General features: G+C 39.4%; 2 protein-coding genes across 13 annotated transcripts in view; one reads left to right on the forward strand and one right to left on the reverse strand.

The window, feature by feature from the left end:
- Window positions 1-15,009, reverse strand: part of NEK1 (NIMA related kinase 1) — a 45,397-nt gene extending 30,388 nt beyond the window's left edge. For 8 of the 11 annotated variants that reach the window (XM_064652444.1, XM_064652446.1, XM_064652439.1 and 5 more), the window contains exons 1-11: window positions 14,890-15,009; window positions 11,811-11,959; window positions 11,638-11,734; window positions 9,530-9,627; window positions 7,850-7,933; window positions 7,331-7,398; window positions 7,123-7,209; window positions 6,013-6,067; window positions 4,637-4,837; window positions 2,000-2,060; window positions 717-874 (exon numbers count right to left, since the gene is read on the reverse strand). In XM_064652444.1, coding sequence (XP_064508514.1) covers window positions 717-874; window positions 2,000-2,060; window positions 4,637-4,837; window positions 6,013-6,067; window positions 7,123-7,209; window positions 7,331-7,398; window positions 7,850-7,933; window positions 9,530-9,627; window positions 11,638-11,734; window positions 11,811-11,927 — 1,026 coding nt within the window. In that variant the 5' untranslated portion in view covers window positions 11,928-11,959; window positions 14,890-15,009. Of the gene's footprint in view, window positions 1-716; window positions 875-1,999; window positions 2,061-4,636; window positions 4,838-5,049; window positions 5,389-6,012; window positions 6,068-7,122; window positions 7,210-7,330; window positions 7,399-7,849; window positions 7,934-9,529; window positions 9,628-11,637; window positions 11,735-11,810; window positions 11,960-14,037; window positions 14,097-14,641; window positions 14,833-14,889 lie in introns of those variants that run through there. The other 3 variants (XM_064652438.1, XM_064652437.1, XM_064652447.1) reach the window with 3 other exon arrangements.
- A 96-nt stretch (window positions 15,010-15,105) lies between these two features.
- The window catches only part of CLCN3 (chloride voltage-gated channel 3), a 71,388-nt gene continuing 68,757 nt past the window's right edge, over window positions 15,106-17,736 (forward strand). For both annotated transcript variants that reach the window (XM_064652455.1, XM_064652457.1), the window contains exon 1: window positions 15,106-15,241. The gene's annotated coding sequence lies outside the window, so the exon portion shown is untranslated. The remainder of the gene's footprint in view (window positions 15,242-17,736) is intronic.

Genomic DNA, 17,736 nt, shown 5'->3' on the forward strand with positions numbered 1-17,736 from the left:
TTAGTTCTCCTTTGTTGAAATAGGAACTTCTTGTTTGCTAGTTGTTTGGCACGTGCATATAGCTCAATATTAGCTGTAACATAAACATCTCCTGGTAATGTAGTAATTAAAAGAATAAAGAGAGAGAGAGAATAAAAGTTTTATATTATAAGGAATACAGAGAAGACAACTGAAGGAAAGATCGAAAGTACTGTATGAAGGTATACAGAAGACTATTTCTCATCAGCTCATGGAATTAAATCCAGGAAACACCTCTTCCAATTACACACTTTCTCTGGCTGACAAAACTTTGTAAAATAGCTAAAAAAAGTTTTAATGTTTTGAAAACTTGAGATTATTTTTGAATAAGGAAGAAAGATGCACAGATTCTTATCCAGAGTCAATAATTTTGGTATGTCTGACAGACTTACAATATTTCTAAGAGTGGTTAACACCAACAAAGCAAATGAAAACATGCAAATGTAATTCAGCAGTGAATTTAAAACCCAAACCTAAGGTAGTAGTCTACAGAAATCATCATATTAAAATCAACTAAACAACAACAACAAAAAGATCAATAATGAAGCAAGCCAAGCATTTAAGCTATTTGTGCTACTTTCTCTGCAGGTGCATGTGTCCACATACCAAGACATTTTGAAAAGGAAGGCATAGAATTTTTTTAGCATTTAAATAAGGTATGAACAAAATAGTTCAATTTAACTAACTTAGTTTCTTACCTGTCTAGATTTAGTCAATGGCTTCTTCTCATTAGGCTTTTTAGGTGCACCACAAGACTTCCTGATAGTTAAAGGCACTCCATATTTTGCAGCAGGTTTGGTAATTTTTTGAGCTGGTGCAACTGAAGTCAGTGTTTGTTCTTGACCTGGTCTTTTAGCTGAAAAAAAAAAAACAAACCAAAAAAAAAAAACCACCACAACAACAAAACCTGCTTTACAGCTATCCAGGCTGGTCAGTGTACCCTATTTCCCTCTCCAAAGGTCTCAGAGCAGCATAACTGGAGAAAAAAGGGTGAACTGTTAATACTTCATTCACATGAGCTGATGCATAATACCCAGCTGTCCAAAACACCTTGTCTGGTGAATTGAATTGGAAAACTGAAGTTTATTTCAGCTGCCATGCTTTATGATACAGTTGTCACTCACACACAGAAAAGTTTTCCTAATGGAATGGAGAGATAGGCCTGTCTCCACTAACAACACTGAACTGAAACCTGCAACACTACTGTCAGCAGAAAATGAGTTCTGGAAGAGCTTTAATGGCTTCCAGGGATATTGTTTTCCCTGTAGAGTTCCTGAAAATATGCCAGTATTGTGGATTTGATTCTGTGTTATCAGGGCTCTCTTACTACAGAATAGCAGGACAGCAAAACTATCATAAGACACCAGAGCACTTACCACAGCTTCAAGTAATTACAAGGAAATAAAATAATTGGGAAGGAAATCTAGGGAAAAAAAATGGGTCAACTCTTGCAGGAAAACGAAGTACGGTAAGATCATCTTGACAAAACTAACCACGATCTACTTTGCTACCAGTAGCAGAAATTCTACTGAATTGGACTGAAGTCAGGGCCTTATCTTAGAACCTCTAACGAAACCGCCCATATTTTTTGCAAGAAATGGTACTTCTCATTAGCCATTTGTCATTACTAAGGGGTAAAAATAAGGCACATGATCACAACATAAATTATTTCCAGTATTTGCAGTCTACATTGTCTCCCGAAATTTTGGAAGCGTAGCATACTGCAAGAGGAAAGAGTACACTTCAAATTTTACAGGACCATAGTTTGTATTTGCATCATTTGTACTCTACATACATCCAGCTCCTGAGGGGAGGAGGGTAAATTGCTTCCTCTCTCTTTTTTCCTGAAAATTCTACAATCAGGTGTAAGAGCACACAACAAAAACAAACAAAAAACAAACAAATAAAAAAAGTAAAAGAACAAAGCTACAAAAACTGTCTTGCCAGAGCTGAAGGCAAAGCACTTTACACATCCACTTACCTGGTGCGGCATGTGGTCCAAACTTCTGGAAAATTTTGTGGTTGAATTCTTCTGCAATAAGCTAAACAAAAAGTTGAAGAGTTAGCCATCAGCATTTATGACTGAAGCTAGAAAGAACATAGAGAAGTTTGCCATTCTCAGTAAGCATCTAACTAGTAGTATTTACCGAAACTTAAATGAATACTCAACTTCATGTATTCAATTCTCAACTTCATGTATTCTACTTAGTATCACTAATATGAATATGAGGCTGGATTCAGTATTTGCAAGCATTTCTGGCATAATTACTCAAATAATTTAAAAAAGCAACTCAGTCTGACTTCTGGGTGGCAAATGTTATCTCATTTACAAACTAGCTAAGAATCTAGAAGAAAGTTAATGTGAGCATTAATATAGCTTTATGCATAATTCATTTTAGATTTCTGCCTAGTTGCCAAAGTTAAATTTCTCATACAGCTTGTGTCAAGTGTTCGCAGCTTTCAAGTTTCACTGTCCTCTTCAAGATGGGAAGATGAATACATATGTGGGTATCTACAAACAACATATATGGCATGCTGTCTGGCATATCAAATTAGCATAATAAAATATGGAAAACAGCCTTACTGGAGTGAAAAATTTGAGTCTAGACAAAGAACATTCAAACATTAATAGGCCGTCATTTTAAATACTGCAGGTGGTTCTGAACCCAACACCTCAAGAACCACATAGTAGAAATGAAAAAGATTAAAGGAAGAGCAGCAAGAATAAGTGCAAAGTGTCAGTTAAGGAACAGTTTTTATAGATTCTTGAACTATCTAGATTACTTTGACTTGTTTAGAGACTGCCAGTCAGTTACAATGGATGTTGAGGAGTTAAAACCTCAAAACCAAACCAAAACAAGAACCAATGTGCAGAACTTACGACTCCGCACATGACGGCAGAAAAAGTTTTTAACCTGTACAGTCTGGCATCAAAGATTCTGTAAGCAAGAAGTCACACATGAGAACAGTTTCCTACTAATGGTATTTCACTGATCTTAAAGCTTCTATTTGAGTGGTAAGCTGTAACATCTGAAGCATGATGCTTCCATGATTACACAGTTACTGACAGAAAAGAAACTTGACTCTTCAGTACCTTCCAAAGAGCCCCTCCTTTTTAAAAACAACTATGCTAATTTAGATTCACTCTTTACTGCAACCTAGTAACTATGAAGATTACAAAAGAATTTACATAAAACTGGAAGACTGATTTCCTAACATATAAGAGTAGGGTTTCAGCAATAGTTGCAACACGTTGAAGATGTCAGCTACAAAATAACTCTTAAGCTTAGACTAAGAAAAACAGAGGACAACAGCATTAGCCATGGATGATACTGAAAGAAAATAAGTGTTACAGCTGTGTCAGAGAATACACTGACATTGCCACAGAACGTAATGACCACCTCCAGCTGAATATGTAAAAGGTGCTTTCTGTGTGATTTGGGTTTTTTTTTGGTGGGTTTTTGTGGTGGGTTTTTGTGGTGTGGGGTTTTTTTGTTGTTGTTTTTTGGTGGGGTTTTTTTTGTGGTTTTTTTTGTTTGGTTTTTGGTGTTTTGTTTGCTTATTTTTTGTTTTTTTTGTTTGTTTGTTGTTGTTGCTTTTAAGATTGGATAGCACCTCTAAGTCAAACATGTCAAAGATACAGGTGGAAAAATTGTGCACAAGTATTCATACTCTATCTAGGACAAATTAGTATCACCATCTGTTGATAGAGGCAGTCAATTACTAATTATACTTTGACTAACTACAAATAAAAATTTCATATCCATTCTAGCAACTGGAAACAAAATCAGATCAAACTACTCTTGTTGCAAATGTTAGAACAAACTTATCTGTTAAGATATCTGAATCTCACCTTTCACTGAGACTTTAATCTGAACTATTATTAGTTGAAAGTCTATTTGCAGACAATAGAAATTCCAGTTATGTATGGCCTCTCATGACATTTCTTTAGTTGTAAGAATCCATTAGAATTCTTTATATTCCATTTCCTCCATGTCCTTTCTCTGCCTATATTTACCTCATATCAGTACTATTCACATGTTAATCTTGATCTCTTTTGGTTAGATTTATAATAGAAGGACATTAATAGACATCAAATGATATCGATAGATTCTAAACAGAATAGCAAGCAACTTCTCTGAGGTTATATACACATGATACATTTAAATATCAAGAAATTTAAAGATTACTTTATGTAGCAATATTTCCTAGAACAGGCTCTCAGGCCATTCCAAATTCCAAACAAAAAATGGATTGAAGTAATTCAATACAGCAGTGAAGCTGAAATCATTGAGAGCACCATTTTATAAGAAGATACATATTTAAACAAATCAACATATCACTCACAATTCCTCACGATACAGAGAAACACACAAAACAATGCACTTCAGAAAATGCTAATTTAGATATACTCATGGAAACTACCAAACACTTAATAATTTGAGACTTTTCTTTACAGTTCAGAGTAAAATTATTTTTTCCTTAACTGACACTGTCTATAAGAGCTCTAAGCAATACCATTACTCCAATTTCCCATGTTGTATACTAATATCAGAATAAAGAAAAAGGAAAGTCCTATGATGTTTTAGAGAAGTTAGAATTAAAACAAACTCCATACCTCTGGTGTGAGAAATTTTTCAACCCGTTTGGCTATAAAGTTTTTCTCCAATATGGAGTTTACTGATGGTCTATTCCTAGGATTCCTTTTAAATAACTGTGACAGCAGATTACGTAGATCATAGGAGTAATGCACAGAAACAGGAGGAAACGGTCCAGAGATTATCTTCAGTACTAAGTTCTTCATGTTACCGGCTTCAAACTGTATGGTACAAGGAAGAAAACAGTTACTACATATTACTGACTGTGTGTCCACACGCATGGCTGCATATACTGATGATGAGGAAAACTAACAAAGCACCTTCCCCTTGCCTCAACATACCAAAACATATTTTCAACGTCATCAACAGTTTTCACCAGCAGTTTAAAATAATGTGTTGCCAAAAATGACATATAACTAAGAAAAATAATTACATAATTATTTGCTTGACCTCCTCTTCCAAACATTTTCAAACACCACATGCCTTCTGCCCTTTTCAGCAAATCCACATTTCAAATGAAAGAATGTAAAGTATTCACACTCATTCAGCGTGAAATCTGAAGGAACGCTCAGACTTCAATTTAAGCTCAGGAAACAGAGGGCACCATTTCAATTCATTTGTACAATAAAAAGAAAACAATACATATCACGCAGCTTACAGAAAACAACTTGTTGCCATCAACTCTCAGAAAGGCAACATTGTCAGCATTGTTGTCACATAAAAGACTAAGCAATAAGAAATTACAAAAGCTTGAAATGAAATTAAACCCTCATCCCTTGGAAACTTTTTTCCATTTTCATGTTGTTATGATCTTTTTCTTTTAATAAAAATAGCTACTAAAAAAACCCCAAAGAAGACGAAATCCACAAAAAAAATCCAAATCAAGACACAAAAAAAGAAAAAAAAAAAGTTTTCCTTCCCTTCCTAACTGGAAAATGGATGATAAAACAACACACACACATAGAGAGGAAGGGGAGGGAAGACAACTATTCCACCATGGGAGTTTTTTTCTAAGCACTATTCCTGTTCTAAACAGAAATACATTAATTCGTTTGCACAAAAACTGAGAGTCCAAATTCAGACTTTCAGTGAAGTCAAGCATTTTGAAAAAAAGAAACACTGTTGCTGGTACCCTTTGTTACAACACCTAAAAATTTTTTCAGCTGACACAATTCATTATTAACAAAAGTGCCAAGACTTCTGAGAGAATGGAACGGATCAAAATGCCAATGGAAAATGGTGGTCGGCACAGGAAGCGGAGATGAGAACGCTGAAGGTAATTTCCAAACAGTTATTACGAAAACCTTTCATCAACTAAAACACATCTATGCAACGTCAGAAAAAATTTCTGTTTCAAATAACTGTTCTTTTATAGACACACCAAGTTTGTACTCACCGCATGTTTAAGTGTGCACATTTCATAGAGAACACAACCGAGGGCCCAGATATCACTAAATCAAAGAGAATATATCTTAACAATTAGTTCTAGATGTAACATTGCCAAGTAAATTATATCTGTGAAGTCTATCTTTGAAAAGGAAAAGGCTGTATTTTGAGTGTGTACAAGGTTCCCCGTATGGACTTCTTTGACCCCACAAAACCCCGAACAACAACAATAAAAAGAAAAATTCCACAACCAAAAATAAGGTCAACCTGAAAACCAGATGAGGTTATTTTGGCTTCAGATTTAGAAATTTTCATCTGAACCACCCTACCCACAGAAATGAGACAAAATATGGAAAAAAAGTCTTTTTTAAAGTATATACAGTTGCTGGAAGTTTTTGAATTTAACAAACAAAAAACCAAACAAAACTCACCACCTAATTCAGCAAATACATCTCTAAGTCAATTTACTCTGTTTAACACTGACTCACCTAACCCTCACTCATTACAGGATTACAGAATTTAGTTGCAATACCACTGGATAATAAATCCTATGTAGAAGAAATTAAGGGGCAAGGAATTACAATAACTTTTATCTTTTAAGAAACCAATTGAAATTAGTATAGGGCACTCACAGAAATGAATGCAGTAGCTTAGTGCAGTGTAAGGGTAACTTGATAACAACCATTTTAATTACACCAGGGACACTGTTACCAGATACAGCCTACTGCCAGGGCAGCAAGCGTCTAAGTGAGGTACCTGTAGGACTTGGTTATCTGGAGCAAGCTGAGACACTCATCTATGCATGTGCTTAGAGAATCCAATTACTGTCTTTCATCATTAACAGTTTCACATTTGTAGTGCATAAATTAAGGCAGTAAAACAGACAGGCAAGAGTAGAGCCATAATTAAGAACACAGCTAGATCTAAAACTTCAAGCATTAAGCTAAGTCATCTCTGCATCACATTGCTTTCTACTGCAGACCTACTAAGGTCTCACTTGTACAGTGAGGCTCAGTATCTACTGGGGTAAGAGAAAGACTAACAGCTGTTCACTATCATAAGACTAGAACAGCTTTAGATTCCTAAGAGAACTGTTTTTCTTCTCCTTAAAAAAAATTACCTTTTATTATTGTAAGGCTTGTTCTGACATATTTCAGGCGATAAATAGTACGGTGTTCCTATGCAAGTGCGAGCCAACTCTGCAGTACTAAGAAAAAAAATAAGAATGGATGTTAACTGGTTAACTCACATGAAGTACAGATTGTGTTTTCCTTGATCAAAGCGATACAGATTAAGTGAGAGAAAAAACAGTATCAAAAAGGAGTTACCTGTTAAGAACTCTGGCGATTCCAAAATCTCCCAGCTGTATTGTTCCATCTTTGGTTAAAAATATATTCTTGATATAGAAATGTTAAGAAGTCTGTTAATTAAAATATTCATACAATTGCACACTTTTTGTTCTCTGTATGTTTTGGGAAAAAGAAAGTTTTCTACCATCCAATCCCTCTTAAGTCACTGGCAGTAGTGTTATTGACTACTGTGGAACACCAGACTTATTCTAGTCCTACTTCATTAAAATAAGAAAATACTACTACACATTCTCAAACATAACCTTTCCTGTCCCCACACAAATATATGAGTAACACTCAGGTAGCTTCATCAGATAGCCTCATCAGTTTGTAAAAATATCATATAAACCTCCTGCAGACGATTCTGAAAAAGTGTTTCCAGTATTAGAAATGTTTACATAAAATGACTGTTTTCCATAATTTGCCAACTTACACTAGCAAGATATGAATTTAATCACTTTGGAAGTAAATTCAGCTGAAAAACAGTGACCTACATACCTGTGACTTTATGTCCCGATGCAAGATTTTTCTATCATGTATGTGTTTTAGTGCTAAACAAATCTGTACGAACCAATCCAGAATCTATGCATAAAAGAAAATGCAACATCAGCATCACCATTGATCTGAAAGCTTCCCCACTTATGACACTATCAAATCAGTTTTTTAATTATAACTCCAGATTTTACCCTCCTCCCCCAAATGTCTTAATTTATGCTATAGAACAATTAAAAATTTAAAAGTACTGTCACCATTATGCAACCCTTTTAATGAAAGATGCTTATTACCCAAATTTGATATTAATCTTGAGATCACGATTTGCATTATATATTATACATGCAACAGAAGTACACAATGTGAATTTGATTGGCTAAAATGCCTAAGATGTAGAACTTGCAAGTTAAAACACTGTACTTTTGCTGTAACCGATATGGCAAACCTTGCAGTCAGTTAATTGACCAAGGGTCCTAGACAGTCATACTGATATTCACAGAAACACTTATTCTATCATATAGTAATTTTCTGTATCTTACCTTAGAAAGAAAAATAGTACAAAGTAGATTTCTATGAGAAAAGCAACAAGCATCTAACTAGAAGATTATAAACAAGCCAACAAAGCCTATTTTAAAAAAAAATTGGCAAAAATCGCAATTTAAGGAGTGACTAATGACAAGAACATTTCTATGTGAATAATGGTTTCACATTCCTGACTTAGAAGGATGTAACACAACAAAATTACAGTATAATTCAAGGCTTAATTCTCACTTTTCAAGTGAAGTCAAATTAGAAAAAGGAAAAGTTTTTCAAATTATATCCAAAATGTTTCATGAATACCCTATTCTAAATACCATTAGTAGACCTAATAAATTATTAAGCCTTTCCAATCACAGGTAAATTGAGATCCTACTGGGTGAAGACAAAAGGGCATAGAAACAATTTATAAACAAAGAAACATATGTCGGTTCTAACAAAAAACCACCCTGACCCTACATAATCTATTTTCAGCTAATTTAATCAAATCTCTACTTAAAATCCTCTCATTTATTCCAAACTCTCCCACTTCTCGTCTACTAAAATGACTTTATAACCAGTTTTGTGGAAAAATAAAATTTGCTGGTATATTTCCAATATAAAATTAAATTTCTGTCAACAGGAAAATAAACTTTTGAACGATGCCAACTTCATATTTCCATATTCCATATTGTTATACTTACAAAGTATGCTATTTTATACTTCTAATACATGACAATCAGTATTACGATACAAAAATCATAAGCCATTATATCTTTAAAAACTCCACTTCGAAGGTTTAAAAATATCCATGTTGTCCTTCAGTATTTTTCATTTCTCGAATCTGGTTTCCTTCACAAAAGATCCAACCTGTTTAAAAGCATCTTATACATACAGACAAGATTCCAAGTAAGATACCCATGACTCCCAGGACTATGTTTTCTTTCTGGTTTTCCTTTTTGGCAAGGGCGAGGGGTGTTTGTGTTTTGTTTGTTTCAGTTTGGGTTTGGTTTTTTTTAAAGATACTACTGTGACCAATGGCAACAAGAATGACAATTTGAGGAGCTCCTTTTAGATTAAGCAACCACACCTACAAAGTGAGCCAAAATAATTTAAAATTCATGAAAAAGTATCCTGCAACAAAACACTATAGCAGTTGTTTGCTGTTACCTGATCTTCAGAGAATAATACTCCTTTCTGGGCATTTATCTTTTTAAATAGGTCTCCTCCTTCACAGTAATCCATCACTATGTAAAGACAGCCATTTTCTGTAAAATAAAACAAAGAATTTAAAAAAGACAAGTAAAAGACCCATATTTACATAACTTTCTGAATATCTTCACTACAGTCACAGAAAACACAACAAAAACCCCCAACCTTTTCGCATGCAGCTTCAGATATAATTTATTAGTCCATAAATATTATTATTATTTTGAGTTTCACAACCTACGTTTCCCATTTTTGGTAACATCAGACCATTTTGGGATCCAGAGAGAAAAAAAAATTACATCTGCTGAACCAATGCCCTGAAATGGCGTTCAAAACTACCATGAAATTAAAGGTGTCACTTTATGAACATAATATAAAATCATCTTCAAACTGCTTTCAAACACCCTATAGGTCCCCTACCCTAAAAATAGAGATCTTAAGTTCTAATTTAGGTAGTTGCCTCTATTTGCCTTGCTCTTTCTTGGAGTATTACCTGGACTAGGCATTACTCTAAGTGCAAGAACATGAAAATCATCAGCTCTCATAAAACATGCAGTTTATTTCAGAGCCTGAAGAACAGTAACAAAACTCCCAGCAGACAATGAGAGATGGAAACAATTATTTTCTCATTTTTCAATGGAATTTGGGGAGACTTCAAAAAATCCTACGCAAGTTTCCAATAGGAGATACAATGATATATAATATATTTCATTCAAAGTTACAGATTTGTTGACCAATGCAATCTTTCCAAGTTATTGATGAAAAAACAGGTTAAGCAGAAGCAAATTGCAAGTTGCCAAAAACATAAGAACTATGCTCCTCACATACTGGGCATGATTTTGAGAAGAGCTAAATAACTGCAAAAAAAATCAATCACATGCTGCTCAAAATAAAAGCTTTTATTTTATGAAAAAGTTAAGCACTTAAACTGTAAATTAAAATCAAGAGAATCATCTAGGTCACTTCAATTTCACTCCCACAGAACGCTTCTGAAATCTGCCTTTCAAAACATTGAACCCTTACAGCTGTATCTCAGTTAAGCTTTATAATCAGTGTTATTTTAAAAGATGATCTCAGAAGTCTGGATTTCTTGCAGACCTGTTGCTGAAATAATTCTCTTATTTTTAAACCAAATCAGTATATTCAAAGTCAATGTGTTTTAGCAATAAAGGTGCAACATGAAGTCCTGTGAATTATGGACTGCAGGGTTGACCTTGTAAGAAATAAGCAGTCTTAAAAAACAGGCCTCTAAGACAAAGAAGGCAGAAGCATGGATTTATAAACAGAAGACTATGGTCGTGTAATATGATTACATAACAAAAATCTAATTTAAAGAATGGAGAAAATAAAAGCCCCCAGGCAAAAGATACATGAAAGTAAGCAGAAAGAAAGTAAAGGAGAAGAGAGTACTGTCCCTAAACAGTATTTCAAATAATTTTAGAGTGGTTTTAAATAATATTTTAATGTATATGATAGGTTTTTGGAATCTTTTATTTATTCTGCTCATCTCCCCAGCCATTCACTGTGAAGACAATGTGGAATTATATTTCTCCTTCCTTCATATCTTGATGAAGTAAACAGTCCCATCTATTTTTCCAGCTCTGAAAGCAATTATATGATTGCAATTACTGAAGACTGCATTCTAAGACAATAAACTCAGACATGAAACGGCTCTTGCTAGGTAATCAATACCCAAATTTAGACTGTACTCGTATTTAACCTACACAAGCACTCCAATTGCTAGGGTACATAAAAGTATTCCAGGAGACTTATGCTCTGGAGAAACAAGAGAATATTTTTCATATAAGTATCAAACAAAATCAAAGGATGTAGGAATAATCATGAATATCTCTGTTTATTTGTTGCCCTTTTTTTCTAAATTACACTTTAAAAGGTACATTGGAATTGTGAAAAAAAATACAGTGGAAAAGAACTGAAATAAATAATAAAGGTATGAAAAATACTGATTAAAGAGAGGAAACACAGACTTTTAAACTAAATGCAGTAAGTAGTGTGCAGAATTGGCTTACTAGCATTACTTCAGATTCTACTGTATTAGTTAATCTTACCTTCAAATGACTCCCTATAGAGGACAATATTCGGATGTTTCATGTTAGCCAATACAGCAACTTCTCTCCTTGATTCTTCTCTCTCCTTATTTGACATCTTCAGAAGGAAAATAATGATTTTTGAGAACAGAAATACAAAAAGAATGGATCAGGAATGAATAATAATAACTCACCTTAGAGATGTTTATTTCTTTAATAACATACTGTTGGCCATTTTCTTTAGCTTTGACAAGTATTGCTTTCCCAAAGGATCCTTCTCCAATCTTCCGTATTTTAATATATTTATCCATAGTTATCTTCTTAAGGCATGCTTACTTGAGTACTAGGCAAAAAAAAAACCCACAAAAAAACCACAACCCAGATTTAGTTAGGTGTAATTAGTCATTTAGCCTGACAGGTCAGGCTACATTTTTTTTTAATCAAAATGTTAATCCATTTGTCTCTTCAGTTGCTTTTGTGGAAATCATCTACTCTTAGTCTCAATTCTATTTCAGTACAGTTAACTCACTTTGGGCCAAAAAGGGCTACATTCCTAAAACCTGTTTAATTTTTCATTTTGACTAAAAAGGATGTGTTCTATCTTTAAATAAAGCAAGCAGTCAGTGCCATAGCTTCTGATTCAGCTGGCACGCAAACATCATAGGGACTTATAGCACCTGGTCAACAATCCTTCATTCCATTTTACTTGGAAAAAATACTAGAGGGGCAGAAGGAATCCCTACATGTTGTTTCTTAAGAAGCACTAAATCCAGTACTTTGGAAATTAGATGCTATACAGAAGAAAAAAACGGACCAAATTCAACAGATCCCCATCAAGTTTAGAATCGTTATTCAGTACGGCAAGGTGTGCCTTAAAGTCTGACTGGAAGACTTCTTTCATGTTGCAAATAAATTCATTACAAAATAGTGAGAATCATTATTTTTAATGTACTATCTGACCATTTAGACTACCTTCTGAGATTAAATGGAGTACTCAGCTGAATGTAGATAGTGCTTAAGTTTCTATATTAAAAACACTTTACTAAAAACAAGAGACTAGGGAGCTGCATGTGGAAGCTATTGCTAGTGTCAGAATAGCAAAGAGACTTGGCAAAACAAAGACCAAAGCAAAAAATGGCAAAACAAATTCACAGTAGACTATAAGATCATATTTTTTACAGCAGAACTGCCACACCCTGAGGAAGTTTCCATAAGCTGAAAAAGACAAATGGTGCCTATGCTTTCCTGCATCTAAGCCTCATTTGCAAGCACTAGCAGCATTTATGCTTTGCTGTATCCAGCTTACTCCCAACAGGAGATCCTAGTAGCTTACATCCATACTTCACACACATCACAGGTCTCACAATCTGGGTCTCTCCCTGATTTGGGTTAATTTTTTTCCCACAAAGTTACCACACACTAGACACAGATGCTGCTTAACAGAATCCATACCATGAAAGCAGACTAAAATGAATAAGCTTGACTAGTCTAGAAAGACAAAAGAAAAGAGATCTGAAGCAATCTGTTCTGCAAAAGAGATGGGAAACATACTAGGAGTAAGCATAACTACCAGGAAACAAAAAAGTGAAAATTACAGACTTGCAACCTCTTAGGGAGAGTTTTTTCTTAAAGTAGAGACAGTTTAATCTGAAGTTGCACTTCTAAATATAAGAAAGACTTGGTATTAACTTCAATATTCTCTTTTGGGTGACAATAAAGTACAGCAGGTGGGACACAATTTGAACTTCACATGGCTTTACTGAAGTTCTCCTCCTGCTCCTGCTTTCTGAAACAACCCGTTGTTCTACAGCTAAAGCAGCTGCACTAGGCGTAGCTCAGGGCTGCTACCGCATGCTGCTCCGTGCAAATACAAATGGTCAATAATCAGCCTGCCTGCAGTTCAGCAAAGGACGTGTATATCTTCTATGAGACAGAGGTCTTATTTTTACACGTGACAAGGGAAAAAGCGGCGTCTTGAGAAAGGACATCAGCGCCGATAGGGCGTTGGCTTTTCCAGCCCTGGGCAATAACTCATTTCATCCACCACGGACACGCAGGAAAGCAGCAGAAGTCACACCCCGCGACAGCCCGGCCGACCGGAGCGCACGGCCAGGCCAGGGCTGGGCCGGGCGTGTGAGGATCGGAGCGGCGCGGTGCGGTGCCCGCGAGCAGGGCAGGGCAGGGCAAGGCAGGGCAGGCCCGCTCCCCGGCCGGGCCCCGCCAGGCCGCCGCCCCCGCACAGCTGGGGCAAGCCCAGCATCGGGGCGAGAGGTGCGGCCGAGAACCCCTCGCCCCAGGGCGGCTGGGAGAGACTCCGCAGGAGGACGGCCCCGCGCCCCATCTCCGTCGCGTCGCGCCGCGCCCCGCCCCGCCACAGCATCGTCCTGTGCCCGCTCCGTGCCCATTCCCGCCCCGCCATACCTGCCCGCCGCCGCCACAGCCACCCAACCTGGCCCCGCGCCCGCCAGAGCCCCGCCCCATCCGCCCCTATTGGCGGCCCCGCCTCTCGGCTCGGCTCCCATTGGGCGAGCCCGCACGGGGGCGGGGCCGCAGCCCTGCCCGCCCTCTCCGCGTTAGCGGTGCTTCACCCTGGTAACGCGCGCCGCGGGTCACGTGACGGGCGGGGCGCGCGGGGTGGCTGTCAGCGGTTTCGGGGGTAAAAAACCAAAAACCAGCTACAAGTGTTTCACGGACGAACCTACCGCGCCCCACAGCACCGCACAGCCCGGCACCGCCGGTACGAGTCTGCCCACGGACAGCCCCGGGGCAGGGTCCGTAGAGGGACGCGCGCCCCAGTGGAGCTGAGCGCAGCGCTCACCGGGGCGGGCCAGGCCGGACCTGCGGCTCCTCCGCTCCCGACCCCAAAGCGCCTTTATGACACCTACGGGCAAAGCCTCCAGATTCACAACGCACTTTCTCAGTCCGACTGCCTCGATCCATCACCTGGTTCGCACAGTTCTTAGCCTTGCACAAACGGACCAGCGGGCATTTTCCTTGGAAAAATAATCCACCCCTTTCCCTTTACCTGCCGCGCTTTTCTGGAACCTGCCTTCTGTCACTGTGTGCTAAGCTACCCCTTCGCTGGCCTCAGTACCTCGGCTGGCAGAGCCGAGCAGTTTCGTGCCCAGCCCGACACCTGTGTTTCCTCTGCAGGTAAAACCCTTATGCTCTCGGGGCCCCGCAGCGCCTGGTGGTCTGGAATTCAGAGACGGTGGGTTCAGCCCGCAGCCGAACGACGCCGCGATGTGCCCAGCACCTCCCTCCCTCCTGTACCTGGGAAACCGCCTCCTCCCCGTTCTAAGCGCGAGGCTGTCCTGCCTCCCCCCGGGCCAGCTGCACCCCCGCACCCGAGCGCGGCCCGCGCCGCCGGGAAGCCGCGCCCCTCGGCGGGCGGGAGCGGGGCCGGCCCCGAGCCGGGCGGGCCGCGGGAAGCGGAACCAGCAGTGACGGCGCCGCTGACCCGCCGAGCGTGCGCCGTGCGAGCCCCCGCCCTGCCCGCGCCGAGGGGGCGGTGCCGGCGGCGGAGCGGCCGCGGCTCCGGGGCCGAGCCCGTGTCCCGCTGCCGCTCGGAGGGAGGATGAGCCAGCGCCTCCCCGGGGAGCAGCGGGCGGCGCCGCCTGCGCAGGTACGGGACGGGACGGGACGGGGGAGGGCAGGGGAGGGCAGGGCAGGGCGAGCTGGGCTCCCCCGCGGCGCGGGAGCGAGCGGGGCTGAGTCGGCGGGAGGAGGAGGAGGATGGGGATGGGGAGGAGGGGAGCGGCTAGCCCGGAGCCTTCGCCCGCGGAGCGGCTGTTGCGCCCTCGCCAGCGAGATGGCTCCGTCTCGCAGTCGGGGGCGGGAAGGGAGAGACGTGGTGGTTCCCGGCGGACCCCTCTCCTGGTCCGCCCGCCTCCCCCGAGGGCCCGGGCAAGGGAGGAGTGCCCCGCGTGTTTACACGGCGTAAGCCCGGCGTGCCACCCCATCCCCGCGTTCCGCTGGGCAGCTCTCGTGCGCGCACGGAGAGCGAGGGGCTCTGCGACTGGGAAGGTCCAGGGTCTCCTCCCCACGTAACCGGGGCTGGAAGGATTATTCCGCTCGAGTTGCGCGCTTTATGCTGGTTTACGGGTTTGGCTAGTTGGGCCGCTCTTACACAAGGGGTGAGATAATGGGCTCTCTCCTTGGAGCCTCTCAGTTAAATGAAAGTGCAGATCAGCGAGTTTAAAACTGAATATTGACTGCATTCTTTCATATTGTTTTCCCTACTTGTCCAAAATCTTTCCCTTCCCTATCCAAAAACGTGGGAATGGCTGTGAAACAAGTGTGTATCGATTCTCACCTAAAATGAACGTCTGAGAGAGTGTGTGACAGTGGAAAATTATGTGCTGATAGTGAACTATGTTCAGTGTAGCATGGTAAATTTGCTGTGTCACACTTAAAATACTAAGCTAAATAGGGCCTTACAACCAAATAAAATGTTTCTGGTGCTAAACTATGTTAGAATAGATGCTTAAATACTTTTGGCAATGTATCAGTAATGATAATTGTTTGGGTGTTAGGACTTACACCTCCTCTTTGAGGTTGTGGGACTTCTGAAGTTTATGATGCAGAGTTTTGAAAGAAATTGTCAGGTGTATTTTGCTTTCAGATGCTTTTCTTTCTGGTGGACCTGTGAAGGGTTTATATTCTGTATCCCTTAGCAACAGATGCTTCTTTGCAGATACAGCTATTAGAATGAAGGATGTGTTGGTATGACAGATTTGAAAACAGATAGTCCTCAATACTGTTTCTCTATTTAAGGAAATGTCAATAAGCTGTAATGTAAAATTTAAAAAAAAAGTGCATTATAGGACACGTACCTTTGTGAAGTATAACAAATAAGTCCCTAGAGAACTCACCAGCTGCCACTATCGTTTTTTCTAAGATAAGTCTTTCACTGACTGCCTTAAATTTGATGTCGTCTCTTTCATTGGCAAGCAGATGTAAACTTGCTTCAAAGTTGTCAAAATGGGAAGGAGTTCTGCTATGGGAAAACTGCAGGTAGCTTGAAACTCATAGCTTGAAACACAATGACTCTGCATCTGTCTGCAACAACTGTGAAAATAAAACTTATACAGTGTCCAGAAAAATGGAGCTTGTCTCTTGCTTGCTTCTGTTTAATATTGGTATGTCAGTCCTAAAATAGTAAATATCATTCATATTGTGTATTGTAATATTTCTAGAAACATGTTTTGCTGATTGTATGATTCCCAAGGCTGTCTTTGCCCAAATTTTTAGTGTCCTCTCTCTGTAGTTTTCTATGCTACTATTCTCCCTGTGGTGCATACTTGCAAGTTAAAGTAATCCTAGGAAAAATACCTTCTCTCTCCTAATATTGATTTGTAATAAGAACAAGCCTATCCAAATTCTTGACTGGGAAAGACACTTGAAGCTATTGGTCTTTGCTCTTTGTGACTGCATCGCTCTAAACAACTTTATTTTATGAATTTGCCTGCATTTTTCTCTTGACTATGTTTGTACTTCTTCTTGTACTCTCTTCCACACCAAATGTTTGTTGCAAACTGATGTTTAAGTGCAAGTGAGAACCCACTGTGCACTGGTTATTCTATGAACACATTGGTCTAGCCGTGTAATATATGCTCTTCTGTTCACTGAATATACAGTTTGGCTCTGCCCCCCTCCACTTTGCTTTGGGGTCTCCATATGTGTGTATCTTACCTTGGTATTTGAACAGCAGAGTTGCATTCCTTGAGTGAAAGCTTTAAAGCTGGGACAACTGTTCCAAGTTCACAACCATTGCCAAAAGGCATTCTAGGAACATTTGGATATTTTTTTTCCTGCCTTTATTTAAGTGACTTCATACATGTGGATAGGTGTAACTGTGCAAATCAAGTTTTCAGGGTAAAGTCTTATAATAATTTGGCAGTAGGGATATTTTTAACTTGGTCATAATAAAAAAGTAGAATAGGAGCCCTGCTGCTGAAGAGATTTGTGCCGGAAGTGGTAGTGCCAGTTTAAGTTCACTTCCTAATTCTCAGACTAGTTTGTGTGTTCCTAAATTTCTTGCTTTGGCATCTTGACAACAGCAGTAACCCAGTAACTTCCAAAGGTTGTCAGCAGTGGCAGTAATCATGTGCATGGAAC

This window comes from Pseudopipra pipra, chromosome 4 (genome assembly GCF_036250125.1).
Source record: "Pseudopipra pipra isolate bDixPip1 chromosome 4, bDixPip1.hap1, whole genome shotgun sequence".
Lineage (NCBI taxonomy): Eukaryota > Metazoa > Chordata > Aves > Passeriformes > Pipridae > Pseudopipra > Pseudopipra pipra.